The sequence below is a fragment of the Dromiciops gliroides genome, chromosome 4, assembly GCF_019393635.1.
Source record: "Dromiciops gliroides isolate mDroGli1 chromosome 4, mDroGli1.pri, whole genome shotgun sequence".
NCBI lineage: Eukaryota > Metazoa > Chordata > Mammalia > Microbiotheria > Microbiotheriidae > Dromiciops > Dromiciops gliroides.
Window position 1 is genome coordinate 36,158,274 of NC_057864.1, and position 19,616 is coordinate 36,177,889.

The window sequence follows — 19,616 nt, forward strand, 5'->3', positions numbered from 1 at the left end:
AGTTAGAGGTCTATTATAGGAGCAATATCTATCCCCCTCAGCCTGGGCTAGTTTTCCCTTAAAAGGTAATGAATGGAAGTGGGGCAGCTAGGTGGCACAGTGGATAAAGCACTGGCCCTGGATTCAGGAGGGCCTGAGTTCAAATCCAGCCTCAGACACTTGACACTTATTAGCTGTGTGACCCTGGGCAAGTCACTTAACCCTCATTGCCCTGCAAAAAAAAGGGGGTAATGGAAGTGTTTCAATAAGTCATTGGTCCAGGGGACTAAACCTCAAATCATTTCTCTGGCTTTCTGGCCATTAAAGTACAAAAGCATATCCTAGGAGCAGTTGTCTCCATCCTCAGTCACCTTGGGCCTGACCTGCTGGTGACAATAAAAAATATAAAGGTAAAGAAACTGTACTTAGCTGGGGTAGGGCTGTATCCTTGCTGCCTTTTCTTTCCATGCTAGTGCTAAGGAAACTTCTTCTTTGTTGGATATTAGGAGGACTACAAGTGTTTCATTTTGTTCCAATCCTGAACCTCAACCACTGAGTGAGATCTGGTCCAGATCAAGATCTCCAAAAAGAGGCAAATTTATCTCATAGTTGTCACTAATAAATACTTTGTGGGATGAGACTAGCATATGATGCTATAATATGCTTACATGATGAAATCCTTGACGCAAGGGGGAAGCATTGTGGAACACATCTGGGTAAAGATAGTAGAAGGTGAAACAGAAGTGATTTTATCATCACTTAGTATATACCAGGGCACCTTACAGATTATCTGGAGATAAAGAGGGAATAAATGAGGATTTGGGGAAACATCACAAGCCTGGCACAGTGGCATCACAGTAGTGACAAGGTATTTAATCATCTTATGGAACTCTTTCTGTCAAGCACAACAGCAAATATTTTCTTGATATGACTTAATAGTCAAATGATAATTTCATCCTTGAATAGATTAAGTAACCAATTAGTGAAAATTCTATTCTGGATTTGATTCTTAAGAACAAAGAGGCATTGATTTCTGGGTAGGAAATGATGGATACCTTGGGAGATGAGAATCACTCCCTTTTAGAGTTTGTAATAGGGAAGGGAATAAGCATTTATATAGTGCCTACTATGTGTAAGACACTGTGCTAAGCACTTTTACAAATATCTAATTTGATCATCACAACAACCTTGTGACATAGGTATTATTATTATTATCCCCATTTTATAGTTGAGGAAACTGAGGCTGTCAAAGGTTAGATAACTTGCCTAGGTTCAAACAGATGATAAATGTCTCAGGCAGGATTTGAACTCAGATCTTCCTGATTCTAGGTCCAGTGTTCTAGTCTCTGTGCCACCAGTTGCTTAAGAGACCAAAGCCTGCCTGCCATAGTCTGCCATAGGCTGAATTAAAACTGTTCAGGGGAAATTAGCCCATGAGGGATAGGAAGCTCCCAAGAATGAACTTTTGAAGACAAAGAAAAACAATTCTGGTGAGGAAAGGGGGATTAGGGGGTGTCTGAAGAGACCAACATGGATGCAAAGGGAGTCAGTCAACCCACTTAGATCTTAAAAGATGTATGCAGGGGCAGCTAGATGGCGCAGTGGATAGAGCACCGGCCCTGGAGTCAGGAGTACCTGAGTTCAAATCCAGCCTCAGACACTTAACACTCACTAGCTGTGTGACCCTGGGCAAGTCACTTAACCCCAACTGCCTTGCTAAAAAAAAAAAAAAGATGTATGCAGGATACATAACCTGGAGCAGGTAACAGAATGGATACAAAAATATGACACTGTACTCCAAAAATAGAGGCAAAGCTCAAAATGGACTTAGCAAGCAAAACAAAATGGTGTGGGCTTTAGGGAAGTTCTTTGGGGACAAGAGAAGGATTTTGAAGGAGGGCTAGGAACACTGCCTAGACTAGGCAGGATGATGGTGACTGGGGACAGAGAGAAGGCAGAGCCAGCCTTTGCACTGGGAAGGACAGAATAAAAGTGGCTAATCAGGAGTTGTAAGTAAGGAGATCATAAGAGAGCCCCTGGTCTCCTTTGATGAGCTTAGATCCCCTAGTCCAAATGAAGTGCATCTGCTGCTTCCAAAAGAACTGACTGGTGCCATTGCTGAGCCAGAGATCGTGAAGATGTGAAACAAGGACTGCAGAAGGATCATAGAGTCATAACTGACATGGCTTTATCAGGAACAGATCATTCCAGACTAACCTTTCCTTTTTTGACAGGGTTACTTAAACTAGTAGATAAAGGGAAGGGTGTAGATATAGTTTCCCTAGACTTCAGAAAAATTTCTGATAAAATATCTCAAGCTGTTCTTGTGGAAAAGATGGTGGGGTGTAGGTTAGGCAATTGTACAATTCTCATTTAACTGCTGTAAATGTGAAGACTTAAACTTGGCTTCATAAACTTAGCTTCACAAGTATAAGATAGTGAAGATATAGCTAGCCAAAAGTTTGAATGAAAAAAAGCCTGGGCTCAGTATTATTCATTTAGTGATATGGTCATTAAAAAAAGCTAATGAGGGGGGCAGCTAGGTGGCACAGTGGATAAAGCACTGGCCCTGGATTCAGGAGGACCTGAGTTCAAATCCAGCCTCAGACACTTGACACTTACTAGCTGCGTGACCCTGGGCAAGTCACTTAACCCTCATTGCCCCACCAAAAAAAAAAAAGCTAATGAGATCTTGGACCTCTTTAAGAAAAGCATGGTTTGTTTCAAGGAATAAGGAGGTAATGGTTCTAAAATACTCCACCCAGGTCATGTTGCAATATCATTCAGTTCTGGAGTATCGTACCTAGTTTTTTGTTCAGTCATTTCAGCCTTGTCTGACTTTTCGTGACCCAATTTGGGGTTTTCTTGGCAAAAATACTGGAGTGGTTTGCCATTTCCTTCTCCAGATCATTTGACAAATGAGGAAACTGAGACAAATAGGGTTAAGGGACTTGCCCAGAGTCATACTGCTAGTATCTGAAGCTGAATTTGAACTCAGGTTCTCCTGACTCCAGGGCCAGTGCTGTGCCGCTTAGCTGCCCATTCATTGTACCCTGTTTGGAGCACCATGTATTAAGGATGTTGATAGGTTAAAACTATCCAGTAGACAATAAGCAGAATATGAAACGGCTTTAATCTCATATGTTATGAGAATTGCCCAAAGAAACTAGAAATGTTTGAGAAGACTTGGGAGGTCATGATAAATGTATTCAAGGATTTGAATGACTAAAGCATGGAAGGGGGTTTAGACTTGTTCCCCATGGAAGAATCTGGAGCACTGTGTGGCAGCTATGAAGGAACAAACTTAGATTTTCTATAAAGAAAAATATTTCTAACAATCAGAACTGTCCAAAAGTAAAGTTTGTCTGAATGAAGTAAAAGGTGGATAATCACTGCTGGGTTGTATCATAGATTCCTTCACAGAAGTGGGTTGATCTAGAAAAGATACTTATTGGAGTCTGTCATCTGCCAAATTCTGTTATTCTTTTATTTCTTTGGGATAGAGAACTTCTGGGAGTTTACACAAACTCCCTCCCCATTCAGTTTGGCACCTAATCTTTATAGTTATAAGCACTTGCTTGGGGAATCGATTGTGGTTAAGTGACTTGTCCGGGGTCATACTGTTACTGTGTCAGAGGCATATCTTGAACTTAAGTTTACCTCTTTTCCAAGCCTAGCCCTTTACCAATTCCATCATACTGACATTTATAGAGTACTTAGTTGGAAATGTTTTTCTGAAACTTTGTCAAAATATATAAATTAATTTTCATTTCTTTTTTATAGTCTGAGGACCAGCTCATTTTCAACAATGTTTAACTCAGATGATTGCCCCTTTTCATTGAATAGTTTGTTTTTTGTAAGACCAGATCAAACTGAAGAGTAAGTATGCCGCATAGAAACAAAATGTTGTTTAGAATATTGCTGGCTAAGGACTTTTTGTTTTATGACTCTCTTGGTAAATAATCAAATAGTTGGTAAATGTGCAAATTACAAATGGAGAAATCATAGATGCTTAGCCTCAAGCTGATTCAAACTAAAAACTGAGTGAGATCTTGCTTGGATGGCTCACATCTCTGGATTCTGTTTTTCCTATTCTTTTTGGGTCAGGCAAAGGCCTGAAAGAGGTCACCTCCAAGAGTGATATTATGTCCTGGATTCAGTAGAGATGATGTAAGCGGGGACAGGAATGATGATGAGTAAGACTGATGTAGGAACACAGGAATAAGAACTGAGATAGGAGGAATAAAGAAAGTGGGAATGAAGATTAGAGAGTAGGGAGTCCAAAACATTCTGTTCTGTCTGTATTTTCATGCACACGCATTTACCTAGTGACAAACAATCTTGTCTACATTATTTTATTAGAATCAGTTTTAATGAAGGAAATGAACATACAGCCTTATTCAATCATCCATTCATTCAAATCTATGATCACTTGTTATGGACAGGGCACTGAGGAGCAAAGAAAGATTTGTAAATATAACTGCCCTCAAGGAGCTTACCATCTAGTTGGAGACACAAGGCATTTACATATAAAAAGATCAGCAATACCAGGTATATTATTATAAGTGTCAAGGGAATACTATAGGCAGTAAATGATGTAGAGTTAAGAGGAAGAAATCCGTAGACTGGCATGAGCAGGGAAAGGTTTAGGCAATTGTTTTGGTCCTAAAGGATGGAAGCATTTAGATAGAATGGAAGACATTTAGGATTTCTAATTAGTGGATGAAGAACAGCTAAGGTGAGACTGTGCAAAGCATCTTCAGGGACAGGCAGCTAGGTTGGTCTGCCTGGTTACCGTGGCAGTAGAAGTAAGTGACAAGATTGGGAAGGCCGAGTAAAGAGGATTCGCCTTCTTATTGTATGCACAAAGGACCTGGAGAGGGGGCTTTTGAGCAGGGGAGTAACATGATGCAAAGGATATGCTGGAAATGTACCTGATGGCTGTATGAGAGGTGCATTAGACTGGGAAGACACTGGAGGCGGGCACATCAGTTAGGAAACTTCCAAAAGGTGAAGGAAAGGCAGTAAGCTCTCGGAGCTCCTGACACAGTCACTCCAAAAACTCCAAATAATGCCATAGGACAATTCTTGAAACAGCAGAACCCACAGAAGGACAGGCTGAGATCATTTTCCAGCCAAAGCCATCTTAGAAGGTCAGCAGGAGGGGGCTGCTGCACTGGGATGGGAGTGGAGCCCAAACGAGTCATGCCAACACAGATCCAGCCCCAGGCAGGCTGCACCAGAGAAATTTATCCCCGGAGCCTCTGAATTGGCTGTAGCACCGGCATCTTCTGGAACTGAGCTCACAGTCTGGTGAGAGGGCTGAGCAGCTGGCTGGGGGAGAATACAGGGGTCTCTGCTGGAGCTGAGGCAGAATTCCGTTATTCTACCCCAGCTGGGAACCAAGAAGAAATCTTGAGTGGTGGGCCCAGGCTGGGGAGTGGTGCAGGCTCACTAGAGCTTTCAACCCAGCTAAACAAAATTGTGTTGCCTGGTTGAATGGCAAGTAGACTTAGGGTTGTATATAGACCAGAACACAGGCCAGGTGAGTGAAAAACCTGCTCCTCCTTAAATCGTATCACCTTGGACCCCCTGAAACTTGGTACAGTGCATCCTGGAAGCAGGGCCCTACTTTAAGAAGGAGTTAAAAGTCAAGAAATAGGCAGGCAAAATGGGCAGAGAGAAAGGTGAGAACCATAGAAAATTTCTTTAGTGACAAGGAACATCGAGGTGCATCCTCAGAAGAGGATAGCAGCATCAGGGCTCCTACATCCAAAGCTTCCAGGGCATGGAAGCGCTCAAAAAGGACTTTGAAGATAAAGTAAGAGAGGTAGAGGGAAAAATGAGAGTGATGCAGGAGTCATTGGAAAAAAAAGTCTACTACTTCTTATTTCTGCGCATATCTAGGCATGTACCTTGGCAGGTATGGGGACTATAGATTGAAGAGGGAAGAGACTAGGTTTTGGCCTATTAGAACACTCTTGTGGTAGGCCATTTGAGAGGTGATAAGGGCCTGAACTGGGACCACGGCTATGCGAGTGAAGAGAGGATGACGTATACATGGGAGATGATGTGGAAGGAGAAATGACAAGAATTAGCAGCTGTTTGGATGGGGGAGAGGTTAGGGAGGTTAAAGAACTGAAGATGACTCTGAGATTTGGAACCGAGGTGACCGGGAAGATGAAGGCTCTGAGATAAGGCATGTGCGAGTGTGTGTGTATACACATACACATATACATGTATTACATTATGTTACAGTACAGGTATGAAATTAATTATCAGCATGGAGCAGCAGTAAGTGTAGAGGAGGGAAAGGTCAGTGTAAAGAGGAAAAGTTTATTTCATGATGCTATTCTGAGGAATAATCAACTATTTACATTTAATAAATATTGTTTCTGGTTATGTAGTTTGTGAAATTATTATAGCGCTATTGTATGTTTTATTATTGTTATAATTATGGCAAGTGTTATGTTTTATTTTGAATTATTTCTAGGTATACTGATGATAAAAAGCCATCCTGTTGGTTTCTCCCATCTGCTCCATTGATTTCTGAAATTCCAGATACTCAAGTGTTACAAGGAGAATTAGAAAGATTTGAACCATTAGGTAAAATTTATATCTGTCTTTAAAGAGAAAGAATTTTTTAATAGACCTAGAAACCTACCTATTCAAAGAAAAAACTATCATGCTCGAAAAAAATGAATTTGATTAAACTGTCCAGTGTTTTATATTAAAATCAAAGGTTTCACAAAAGCCTTCTTTGCATAAGGTAAAGTAAAAAGTCAAAAATTATGTTTAATATAATGTCAAAATTATATTTAGTATATTCATATAGTCTATACATATTTAGACAAGTATAATATTTGGCATATATTATTTTAATGTTTTTTCTCAATATTGATTCTTAAAAGACTGTTTCCCACTAGGTTTTTTAAGCCATTTAAGCCTTTGCCACAGCAAAACAATCTTTTAGACACTGTGTCACAGAAAGGAAACCTTTATTCTTCCATTAGCCATTAGTATGATTTCATTTAGCCCTAGGGGCAACTATGTACTAAGAGGTTGCTAAGAGTGCTCAATTTTCACCACATTATGATCCTAGAAATTGCATTGTAAAGTGGATTGCTATAATGTGAATTAAATTTTTCCCTAGGATAAGTGTTAAAATTGGTGGATATATTCTTGACCAAGGATTAAGATTAAGCATCAGATAAATCATTGATGAAACCAACGGTCTCATAAAAAGATACAAAAATTATATGACTTTATTATCATTTAAAGAGTAAAATTATGCTTCAAGGTATAGAATCATAGAATATTAGGGCTGAAAGAAACCTTAGAATTCACCCAATCCAACCTCCTCCTATTACCATTAAAAATTTACTTGCAGCAGGCAGAGCCATTTGAAATCAAATTGTTCTTTCTACTGTGTTTGAAGTTAGTACCTATTTCTTCAAAACTGGTGCAGTGTGTTCATGTGTATGCCACTTGCCTTAAGTACAAAATGGTAATACAAGCATTTATTAAGCACTTACGGTATGCTGGGCACTGTGCTGAGCACTGGGGATACAGAGAAAAGCAAAAGACAGTCCCAGCCAGCTCTCCAGCTGCTCACAGTCTAAGGAGGGAGACAACATGCAAATAACTATGCATAAGCAAACTATATACAGAATAAATTGGAAAGAATTAGAAGAGAAAAGGCACTAGAAGTGCGGGAGGGTTGGGGAAGGCTTCCTGTAGAGAGTGAGATTTTACCTGGGCCTTGGAAGGAAGTAAGGGAGGTGGCAATGAGGAGTGAGAGCATTCTAGGCCTGTAGAATAAATCGCCAGTGAGAATGCCTGGAGCTGGGTATATAAACTACAAACTCCATCCACTCCATCCAATTTTCCCATTGGATATTAATTAGAAGTGTGCTCTTCTGGAAAAAACCATTTTCCAAATGACATAAAATACATAAAAATGTAACAAATTTTTCAAAATCACTAAAAGAAGACTTCCAGAACATTGGGTGGATCCTATATGTTTTATTTATGGTAAAACATGTACGCATAGAATGGGTTGCCATTTTCATTGTTGGAGGGCACATGCCCATTGATGACCTCACAGATGCATCAGTGTGTCTGTAAAGAGGCAGGGTAATAGAGATCGCACTGACTAGGCCCACCCCAAGGTAGACTTCCACCTTGTTCGCTGTCCTGTATTTGGACAAATCGCTCAGCCTCTTTGTATCTTGCTGGCCTTACTTGTGAAAGAAAGGGCTTTACTCCAGTCCTTGCCATCTCTAAAATTTTATGATTTTGTGAAACATTCAAGTCATATTTTCACAACTACATGTTATTTTCATCAATGATTTTAGGGTCTCCCAAAGTGAAGGACATTTTAAGGATAGGAATCTGGCTTACTTTGTTACAAGGGTTATGGCCCTGTATCATAAAGTTATAGGATTAACATGATAAGCATCAGCAGACATTATCACAAGTTAAGAAACTGCATACAAACCTGGTTTGTTAATCAGAATTCAGGGAGTTGGGACTCTGAATTGAGTGTGTTTGGGTTTCTCTGCCCTCAATTTTCAGGAGAAATAAAATCACAAATAAATAAAAACGGTATCTGGGACTTATTTTAAAAGGCAAGTTGCAGAATATGCCAGTCCAGAGTCAGTCCAATTTCTGTTGCCTTTTTCTTTTATGTCTGCTGTACTGTACAATGAGAATACATGTCTCTGCAAGAGCCTCTGTGAGCAAAAAAAAGATTCAATTTATGTTTAGTCTGATGGATTTACTACAACAGAAAAGGGTCCAATTACATTATGGTTCAGCAAAGGATCCTATTGTCAATGTCTTTCTTTTCTCTGGATCTTCTTTCTTAGTCCTTAGTTAATGAAAGAGTTCACATCAAATGAAATTTTACTCTTTTTTTTTTTAATTTCTTTTTTTTGTGTGTGAGGCAATGGGGGTTAAGTGACTTGCCCAGGGTCACACAGCTAGTAAGTGTCAAGTGTCTGAGACAGGATTTGAACTCAGGTACTCCTGACTCCAGGGCCGGTGCTCTATCCACTGCGCCACCTAGCTGCCCCGAAATTTTACTCTTATCATGAGTGTTTGAGGTTTATGAGTTTAGCTTCTGAGTAATTTTAAAGTACATAATAGAATAGAAATTTATAATTGTGAAGACACTGATGTTATTAAACTTTTGTGTTGTTTGAAGATGCACGTACATCAACCAGTCAGCCCAAGCTGTGTTAGGGAAGTAAAATAGACAATTTAACATTGTCAGTTATGTGGAGCCAAGTCATTTTTCTTAACAAGTAATTCTCTGATCACCTATAACTTCCTTCAAGGCAAGGAGGTGCCTCAGTCATATGGTTATCTCTCTCAGTACTTAATAGAGTTTTGAGTGCATAGCAAACACTTAATAACTATTTGTTGAACTGAAGAAATTGAACTCTTTTCCTAAAACCTCATTTTGATTAAGTGCAAAGAAAGATGTCACAGTAAAAAGGATGCTGGACTCAGAGCTAAAGGACCCGGGTCCAGATCCTGGCTCTCTCACCTGCATGACCAGAGGCGAGTCATTTCCCTTCTTCTGACCTCAGGGTCCTCCCCTGGAAATGATGGAGTTGACGATGATGACCCTTAGTGTCCCTTCTGGCTCTAAGTCTCTGATCCTGTCCTGAAGAGAGTTAGCCGATACTCCATAACCTTGGCTTTATAGAGAGCCCTTCCACGTTGCCTCTGAAGTTTAAAAATTAGCATAAGAGTAATGCAGATTAAGTCACTGGTCTTTGACATGAATTATCCAGGTAATAGCTCCTATTCAGCTCAGTTCCTAATGTGACTTGCAGTTAAATCTCGTGACTGATGTTGATTCCATCCAGGTTAGACTTCATGTCTATGATGCAGGAAACATTTGTGCAGAATAGGTTATGTTTTTGAGATAAAGGAGCAGTTCTTACTGTTTCAGGCTTCCTAATTGATTAATGAAAACTTAAACTTTTCCATGGCTTTTTACAAAATTATTTTGACAGTAAATTAAATGGGGCAGAATTATGTCTCACTAAAGGTCCCCTGCAGAGAAAGATATGAAACATCTCATCAGTGGCTGTATTTCTTTCTTCCTTCCTTCTTTTCTTTCTTCCTTTCTTTCTTTCTTTCTTTCTTTCTTTCTTTCTTTCTTTCTTTCTTTCTTTCTTTCTTTCTTTCTTTCTTTCTTTCTTTCTTTCTTTCTTTCTTTCTTTCTTCCTTCCTTCCTTCCTTCCTTCCTTCCTTCCTTCCTTCCTTCCTTCCTTCCTTTCTTTCTTTCTTTCTGCAACATTTATTTTCCAGTTACATGTAAGGGTAGTTTTCAACATTCATTTTCATAAGATTTAGAGTTCCAAATTTTTCTCCCTCCCTCCCTCCCTTTCCTCCCCCCTCCACAAGATTGCAACCAGGTTATAAATGTACAATCCACAAGTGTTCTTTTTATCAGTTCTTTCTAATGGGGTGTGTGGCTGTATTTCTTAAGACACTAGAATTACAAAATCAAGTGAATAGGGTTTCTTAAGGATTATGTCTTTTGTAAACAATATTTCTATGTTATTACAGCATACTTCACTTTTTTAAAAAAAAAAAGGAAATTGACATCTTTTACATCATCCAGGATTTCCCTTGTATATTCTTTTCCATCCCCTTTACAGAGAGATCCCTTATAACAAAGAATTTTTTTGCATGCTTAACTTTCAAGAGTACTCTCCACTTTATCTTAGTTTCTGTCTTCTCAACTGCAAAAATTCAATATTTCAGCTCTCAGAAGAATCAGAGATCCCTGTATTTATGGTCTGAAAGACAGATTCTGGACCTTAAACAACATTTAACCTGCTCCATTGTACCTTTTGCAGATTTTATTGTTCCCCTTTTTATGTGGACATATTCATGAATTATTTTGGAGTATATTTAATGGAGGTAAATATATATGTACTCTTAATCTATGGTGCAGCACCCCAGATTCTGGGCTTATACAGACCAGATTCAATCTTGGCAGTGATCTTCAAATATCACTCAGTTTTTGGCTTGTTTTTGCTTTTCCCCTTTTCTCCCTTTACCCCTGGGAAATCTCAGAATATATAGCTTGTAGGTAAAAGGATCCTTAGCTCCTCTGTGGTGCTCAAGGTAATAATGTACATATCAACATATCAGGTATAAGGTGGCCCTTATTTCACCCCACAGAAAATGCACAAAACACATAAAGGATTCAGAGTGGCTCTGAAGCAATCAATATTCCCCCCTTCCCCCATTTCCTTCTTCCTTCAAGTCTTTATATCAAGGCCTAGACTTATGGCACAAGATTATTTGGACTCCTTTTGGAAGGGAAACAGTTGTGGCTGCTCGATAGGCAACTTGTCAGAGAGGGGCATTTTCTCTGCAGTTTCCCTTACTGACATCCAGTTTCATTGCATTACTCTGAGGACTTGGACTCTTCCATCAGGAAAATGCACATGGGGCTGTTAGACAGTCAACACTGGGATGTTGGGTCATGCCTGGTACATGGTCATCCATACTGTATCCCTGGAGGATTCCCCTGGAAGGAAAATAAAATTGTAGTTGCTTAAGAGGCAACCTCCTTCCCATCAGAAATATACTGTGTGAATAACTCTGGCTGTAATTAGTAGTACAAGCAGTACAGTACTTGTAGTAATAGTAGCAATAGCAGAATCAGCTGGTTTGGTGGTGGTAATAGTAGTAATAGTAGCAGCTGCTGCCTGAGTGAAGTATTCATGGCTTCTCTCATACCCAGGAAGATAGCATACTTTTTGGTCTGCAGGCAAGCCAATTAAGGACCTTCTAGATCCTCTTTAATCTCTTTTCCATTTTACTGGTATATATTTTTTTGTTTTGTTTTGTTTTGCAAGGCAGTGGGGGTTAAGTGACTTGCCCAGGGTCACACAGCTAGTAAGTGTCAAGTGTCTGAGGCTGGATTTGAACTCAGGTCCTCCTGAATCCAGGGCCGGTGCTCTATCCACTGCGCCACCTAGCTGCCCCACTTACTGGTATATTTTGAATCACTACCTTTGTTGTTGTTGTTGTTGTTCAGTAATGTCTGACTCTTTGTGACGTAGTGGACCATAATGTCCAAGGGTTTTTCTCGACAAAGATACTAGAGTGCTTTGCTATTTCTTTCTCCAGTGGATTAAGGCAAAAAGAGGTTAAGTGATTTGTCCAGGGTCACACAGCTAATAATTGTTTAATTCTGAATTTGAACTCAGGTCTTCCTGATTCCAGGCTCAGTGTTCTATTCACTGAGCCACCTAGTTGCTTTCTAGACAAAGAGAAGATAAATGCCTTGCCAAGGGTCACACAGCTAATAAGTGTCTGGGGCTGGATTTGAACTCAGGTCTAACTGACTTCAGGCTTGGTGCTCTGTCCACTGAACCATCTAGCTGCCTCCATTATCCTTGGTGTTCAGGAGGACTAGCACCTCTGGTGTGAAGGCTTGCCAAGCCCCTTTCAGGACTGCTTCTCCACCTTTAGTGTCCTTTGGACAACTCTGCCTCACTTAAATGCAATTCATGCGCAAGTTAATACATCACTTTGTGATGTCATTGGCCCTCTTAGAAAACAAAGGACAAGCAACTTTTTAAAATTTCTTTTCTTTCTTTCATCTGAGATTAGCCAGTTTGTTTTTGAGAACTTATAGCTTCCACAAGGAGTTAGGAACCAGGGTCTGAAGAGACCTGAAAGATGCCCCTGAAGTGTCTTGTGCTGATTGGTGGCTCTTCCCAGAATCCCCATTTCATAGGGCTCCCAGGTGAGCCATGTCTCCTTGGTCTTCAGTCTGCACTCGGCACTCTCTCCTCTGACCAGGTACCTTCATCTCCTCTTTTCAGCTTCCTTTGAGGCATTGTCCATTGTCTTCTGCCATTAGAGTGTAAGCTCCTTCAGGGGAGGGGCTGTTCTGCTTTCATTTGTATTCCCAGAGTTTAGCGCATAGTAGCTGCTTTATAAATGCTGGCTGGCCAGACACTGCCACACCTTCAGGAGGTTCATTCTGGTATAGCCTCTTTAAATATATTGTGGCTACTGTTTGCTGCAATTTAGGGCTATGGTGGGAAACCCAGTTTGAATTCACGTTTTTTAATTGTTTTGAGTCCTACTGCAACTTTTGGAAATTTAAATGTAATTTACGTCTTCAGGGTACTTTTGAAAAGTTTCATTATGTTCTTGTGTGTGATTTTATTATTGTGTTGGGGACAGTTTTTTAAGTGAAGCAAGTCTTTGATTTGATAACAGAATTCAGTGGAAAATGAAACTTAATTTGTAGAAATTTGCTTTAATGCGGCTTTTTTTTTAAAGAACCCAAGTATTCCATACATATCTCTCACATTACAGAGCAGGCAATCTTCAATTTACAGTCATCAGAGAGAGTGATTTTCACTTAGAACCCTTTGGCACTTATTATTTGCCCTTATGGCAGGCAGCATACACACAAACATACTATATATACCTAGCTAGTTTTGAGGAAATTGGTCCTAGCCTCAGACCCTGTAGGAAGATGAATAATTTGATCTCAAATGCCTACACTTGGTGCATGGAAATTTACAGTGATTGGGGGAGGGGGGGCAATGAGGGTTAAGTGATTTGCCCAGGGTCACACAACTAGTAAGTGTCTGAGGCTGGATTTGAACTCAGGTCCTCCTGAATCCAGGGCCGGTGCTTTATTCACTGTGCCACCTAGCTGCCCCCTACAGTGATTTTTACTGCCATAAAACATAATTGTTAAAAGGAACTTAGAAATCAGCTTAGTCTGATCCTTGGTCTTTCAGGTGAGGAAGCAGGCCCAAGAATCACAGTAGCTTCTGTAAGAACAATGTGGTTGATCAATGGTGGCCAAACCCAAGAGCTGCAGACTTAAATGAGAAAGGGGGCAAAACACACACACAGCAGTGAATGAGGGCTTTTTCTTTCTTTAAAAAAAAATGGCAGTCAGTCTTGTTTCTCCCCCCCCCATAGTTTATCAAATATTCCTTTCAAAATCATTCAGAATTCTGTGGCTGAGGAAGTTGCCCCTTTGCTTTCTGACTTGTTGGAGCAAAAGTCCATAACATAGGAGACAATGAATTTTTAAAATAAACAAACAAAGCAAGCTTTTGTCCATGGCCCTTTTCAGTGTGTGTGTGTGTGTGTGTGTGTGTGTGTGTATGTAACGATTGGAGTGACGCCACCTGCTGGAGAGTTACTGTAGGAAAGCTCCGCCATGAGGAGAAGGCGTCCGAGGGCAAGCCGTGCGGCTTTTCCTTGGTGTCAGGAAGTGACATTTGCTCATGGGTACTGTCTATCAAATCAACCAGCCAATTAGCTTAGAACTATGTGTGTGTGTGTGTGTGTGTGTGTGGACAGGGTGTTCCCAGTTAGTTGTCCCAGTTAATATCATTCTTATTAAAATATGATAATCACAATAAGTACCATAAACATGGGCCTTTTTTTCTTTCTGATACTTTTTGTTTTGTTCCTCTTATATAATTATTTAACTATTTAAGAATTTATCTTGTTAAAGTTTCCTGTAGTTAATTTGAAAAAAAGTTGATTTTCTGGAGAAAATATTGTACAATTTGTAATAACATTTCTCTTTTTTTATAGAGCAAACAAAGAATAAGGAAATGTTTACCTCACATTTGAAGACACCTAATGAAGCTACAAACTATATGTCACCAGCACATGAATTCCAGTTAGATTTTTACTCCAACAAAAGTAGAGAAATGAAGTTAAACTTAGAAATGACCGATGAGGACTGTTTGCCAGCTGGTCCTGCCAAGCAGAGTTCTGGTTTTGTACATCAATACCAAAATCAGTTGGCTGTAGAGCCAACTGGAAGTATTTTTTTAGGTGATAGAACATTCCTTGACTCCCCAGAAGAGGAGAAAAGTGAGACTATTCCTTCAACATTCCGAAAAAAGTGCGTGTTACTTTAGTCTATACTCTGTGATGTTTAAAATCTAAATTGTGGTCGCCTTAAATCAGAAGCTTCAGCTCCAGGCTAGCCTAGAGTTCCAGCCTGGTTGGGTTCTTCCTGAAGTCCTCCTCCATGAGCCTGCTTTAATCAGGAACACCCACTAGCAAGCTCTTTGTGGAAGCTTTTTATAGATCTGGAACAGAGGCGGTCCTTACACACTGCTTCAAGGTGATTGGTGGGAGTCATCCAAATCCATTGGCTTTGAAGGTGTTCTCAAGTTGAGTTCACAGTCTAGTTTCTGAGAACAATACTTTCTTAAGGGATAGCCAGGTGTGATTACAATCCAATTAACTTGAAGTAGGCTTAATCAGCGGTTAATCACTCTCACTTGATTCAATCAGTATAGATTAATCTCCAGGTGGGTCTTTGAGTATCTGCTAAATCCCATTATTTCATCACAACTCTTATACTCTAAGATCATTGTTCTTTTATATACGTTTCCAGCACTGTGGTGGTAGAGTATCTAGTAAAAAATAATTTTGAATCACTATGGATACTGTTCATTTGAAAATGAAGTTATGTCCTGGGTAGTAGAGTAATTTATTGTTTGCCTTTCTCATTATAGCTAAAAAGTACCAAAATCATTAACTAACACAATCAAAATAGTTTTTAATATTGACCTAACTGGGGGCAGCTAGGTGGCGCAGTGGATAGAGCACTGGCCCTGGAGTCAGGAGTACCTGAGTTCAAATCCAGCCTCAGACACTTGACACTTACTAGCTATGTGACCCTGGGCAAGTCACTTAACCCCAATTGCCTCACTAAAAAAAAAAAAAAAATTAGAGTTAATATTGACCTAACTGGCAGTAATAGAAATGTTTTCAGTGGTAAATAAAAATTGTCATGGGTAGAACTGTATACATGCTGTATTCATTAGACTTGGTACTTCCACTTTCTGGGATTGTGATTGTGATTAGATGAAGAAATCCAAGATCATCAACCTAGGGATGCATAAAACTCTTGAGAATCAGAATTGTAGAAAAGGCCCATTAGAGATAATGCAGTCCCATCCTTTCATTTTTCAGATGGCACCTCTGAGGCCCACAGAGGCGAGGTGATTTCCAGTAGTTACTATAGAAAGTTAGTGGTAGAGTCAGTATCCAAAATGAGATATCTTAAATCCTCATTCATTATTCTCTCTATTATAATACTTTTAGTTAAGACAAATGCTATATCTTTACAGTTATCAACATTCCTTTCAAAAAGGCTTCCCTAGTAGGACTTACATTTATACTGCCAGTGTTAGTACATTATAACCACCTCATTCAGGTAATCCTCAATGACCTGTGGCTCCAGAAATAGAAAGATCAGTCTTATTTAACTGTTTTAATTTTGGTAGATCCATGATTTAATTGGTATGATAGACTTTCTACCACTGAAAAATAAGGTTTAAAGCTAGAAGGAATAGCTAAATCGGAGAGGCCTTCCAGATCATTATCACCTTATTTTTGTTTGTTTGTTTGTTTGTTTGTTTTGGTGAGGCAATTGGGGTTAAGTGACTTGCCCAGGGTTACACAGCCAGTAAGTGTTAAGTGTCTGAGGCCGGATTTGGACTCAGGTACTCCTGACTCCAGGGCTGGTGCTCTCTTCACTGCGCCACCTAGCTGCCCCCTTATCACCTTATTTTTTAAAAAATTAAGTTTTAAATTCTGAACGTAAGCACTGAAAAAAGACCATTTCCATTTACACAGCAGAACACAACCAGGATTGTATATGGAACTGTGAATCCCATTTCATACTGCTTGCTTTAAAAAAAATGTATATGAAAATTTTACACGTTACTTTCAAGGCTTTGCTGCTCATTCCTCCTAAATTTTCTTCTTTCACCTTCTGTTCACTTTAAAAATTTTCAGTGGTTTTCTCTCCCTTTTTGGCATCACTATTACTAACACTATTTCTGCCTCCTACCCCCAATTAAAAAGAAAAATAAGAAAGAAAAAACCCAGCATTTGTAACAAATAAGCATAATCAAATAAATTGAATCTAGATAATGGTCGTAGCATGCTTCATCATAGACTCTTTGGAGACATGCCTTTTCATTGCATTGATGAGAGTTTTTAAGTCTTTTAAAGTTGTTTTTCTTTACAGCACTGTCGTCTTTGTATGAATTGTTTTCCTGGCGCTTCTAACTTCACTTTGTAGCAATTCATACTACTTAGAATTTGCTGAAATTCTCTCTTCTTTTCTTATAGGGCAATAATATTCTGTTACATTATATATCACAATTTGTTTAGCCAGTTCCCAATTGATGAATATCCCCTTCAGATCTTAGTTCTTTGCTTTTATTTCATTCATTCATAAATAATACTATAGGGGCAGCTAGATGGCGCAATGGTTAAAGTGCTGGCCCTGGATTCAGGAGTACCTGAGTTCAAATCCAGCCTCAGACACTTGACACTTACTAGCTGTGTGACCCTGGGCAAGTCACTTAACCCCCATTGCCCTGCCAAAAAAAAAAAAACATAAATAATACTATAAATATCCTAAAATACAAATAAATAAATAGATAGATAAATAAAATTTTTAAAATGTGCTTATCTGTTATTTTTTAATCTGCCCTTCAAAATTAGGAAATCTGTTTTCTTTTTAGCTATCCCTTTGTAGTTATTATCCTCCCTTTTAACCATGCTACCTTCTGCTAGTTTCTCCATTGGTTTTAATGGATCTCTATACAAAACTCTGTGTGTTCAACCCTCCTTTATTTCAGAAAAGAATTCATCTGCTCCAACCACCATTTCTTCCATGTATGTATACTCTTCATATATGCCAATTATGAGAAATAAGTTCTAGTCCCTTTTCCTTCTTTCTGCACAAATGTATTCTTTTAACTCTCACTTATTTCTGCCTTTTAAAACCTTCAGAATAGAACCAGTCTATCCCCCAGGACCTATAGTTTTCTTAATTTCATTGATATCTTTTGAAGACATTAAAGTTTTGAACATGGGACATCTGTTTCCTCTCCCTCTATTAAAATGTTAGTATTCCATTACCATACAATCCTTTAAAATTTTTAAGCTAGCATTTATGTAGTGTTTTAAGATTTGCAAAGCTTTTCACATATATATTTTATTTTATTCTCCCAAGTAACACTCTGTTACAGATCCTGTTAATACATTTTATAGAGGAAGAAACTGAGGTGGAAGGACTTACCGAGGCTTCCATAGCCAGCAAATGTCAAAAGCGGGATTTGAATTCAGATCTCCCTGACTACTTTCTCTCTAAGCTACTTATTCGCCTTCCGGTTCTTTTCTCAAGAGCTTGTTAATATCTTGCTTCATTTCTGCTTTGGATTTGGATAATTCTTGTGAGAAAATTCATTTTTTCTCTGGGTCTGTGTTTGCAGTTGTCATGGCGTTACTTGCTGCTCCTCTGGAAAGCTCTCTATATCTGCAGTACTTTTTGATACTGGTCAGCATTTTCTTTGATTTATTCCTGTCTCTGGCTTTAGTTCCTGAGTTAGGTCTTTGTTCGAGGGCCAAGGTCTGCCTCTTACCATGCTTGTTGGGATGGTTGACCTTCTTTGATCTCCCCCGAGTTCTCTGCTTTCTACCTCTTGGGGTTAGACTCCCTGGGATCTTTGAGGTGAAGAGTGTGGGATTGTTAGGGCCTTCTATGGAATCTCTGTACATTAGGGACCTCAGAACTGTTGGACCTGTCCTTATCTGAGCACTGTTGTGTTCTGGTCATTACTGTTCCCCTAGAACTTCTAAAGTTTCTACTTGGGGTGCTATCCGAAGATGTTGGTGTTAAGATTAGTTTTTATATTAGTGAATGCTTTAGAAAAGTCATTGATAGCATTGCTATTTTTCAAATGTAATTCAGACTGATCTCTTATTTAACAAAGGGCCCTGCTAATTGTTTCTTTGCAGCAATTGAAGAACATGGAAGAACTCATTTCTTGGGATATCTGTCTAATTGCACATTGCAGTCTAGGCAATCTGTGGGCTTTATTCGTTTTGGTTTTGGGACGTGATTGATTACAGCCATCTATTTTGAATTTTTTGTGGAATTTACTGTGGAGGCTCAATGCAATTAGTACATCTTATACAACTAGAAACATTTGAAGAATGTTACTATCAGTGAGGAAATCCTTCTTTTTTTGGACTTTACATAAGACATCTTCCATGATATTGGCAAATGCTGTAGAAGAACTTAAGTTCACCTAAAGAGTTCATCTGTGGTTGTTTAAATGTGGCTAAAAAATAGGAGAGTCTTTATACTTGTTGAAGCCTAAAACAAAAATTTTTTCATGTCTTAACAACCACAGAATTTCCAGTTTCAGCATTTACTTTGCTTTTATATCTTTTTGGTATATTGACCTTGGCAAACATGGAAAACCCACGGAATTGTTATTATCCTTGTCCAACACCAATGTTTTGAACAGGATTCTGTGATAATTTCAAAGACTCCATCATGAGCTTTTGGATTTTCTAACCACAAAGAAATTCCACTGTGGAAAATATCACTCTTGGGAGCTATGTCTCCACAGAACAAAAACTTTTTTCAGATGATAGTTTAGCCAGCCAGTAATGCATCTTCCATATATACACACACACATACACATACATAAATATATGTATATACATCTATACATGTACAGTTTGCTTAATGTTTGTATCATTCTTTATAGAATTTTGTAAAGTAGGTA

General features: G+C 39.0%; 1 protein-coding gene across 1 annotated transcript in view; it reads left to right on the plus strand.

Annotated features, from left to right (window-relative positions):
- Nucleotides 1-3,787: 3,787 nt before the first annotated feature.
- The window catches only part of HFM1 (helicase for meiosis 1), a 112,797-nt gene continuing 96,968 nt past the window's right edge, over nt 3,788-19,616 (plus strand). The window contains exons 1-3 of the mRNA XM_044003107.1: nt 3,788-3,858; nt 6,473-6,585; nt 14,596-14,911. Coding sequence (XP_043859042.1) covers nt 3,788-3,858; nt 6,473-6,585; nt 14,596-14,911 — 500 coding nt within the window. The remainder of the gene's footprint in view (nt 3,859-6,472; nt 6,586-14,595; nt 14,912-19,616) is intronic.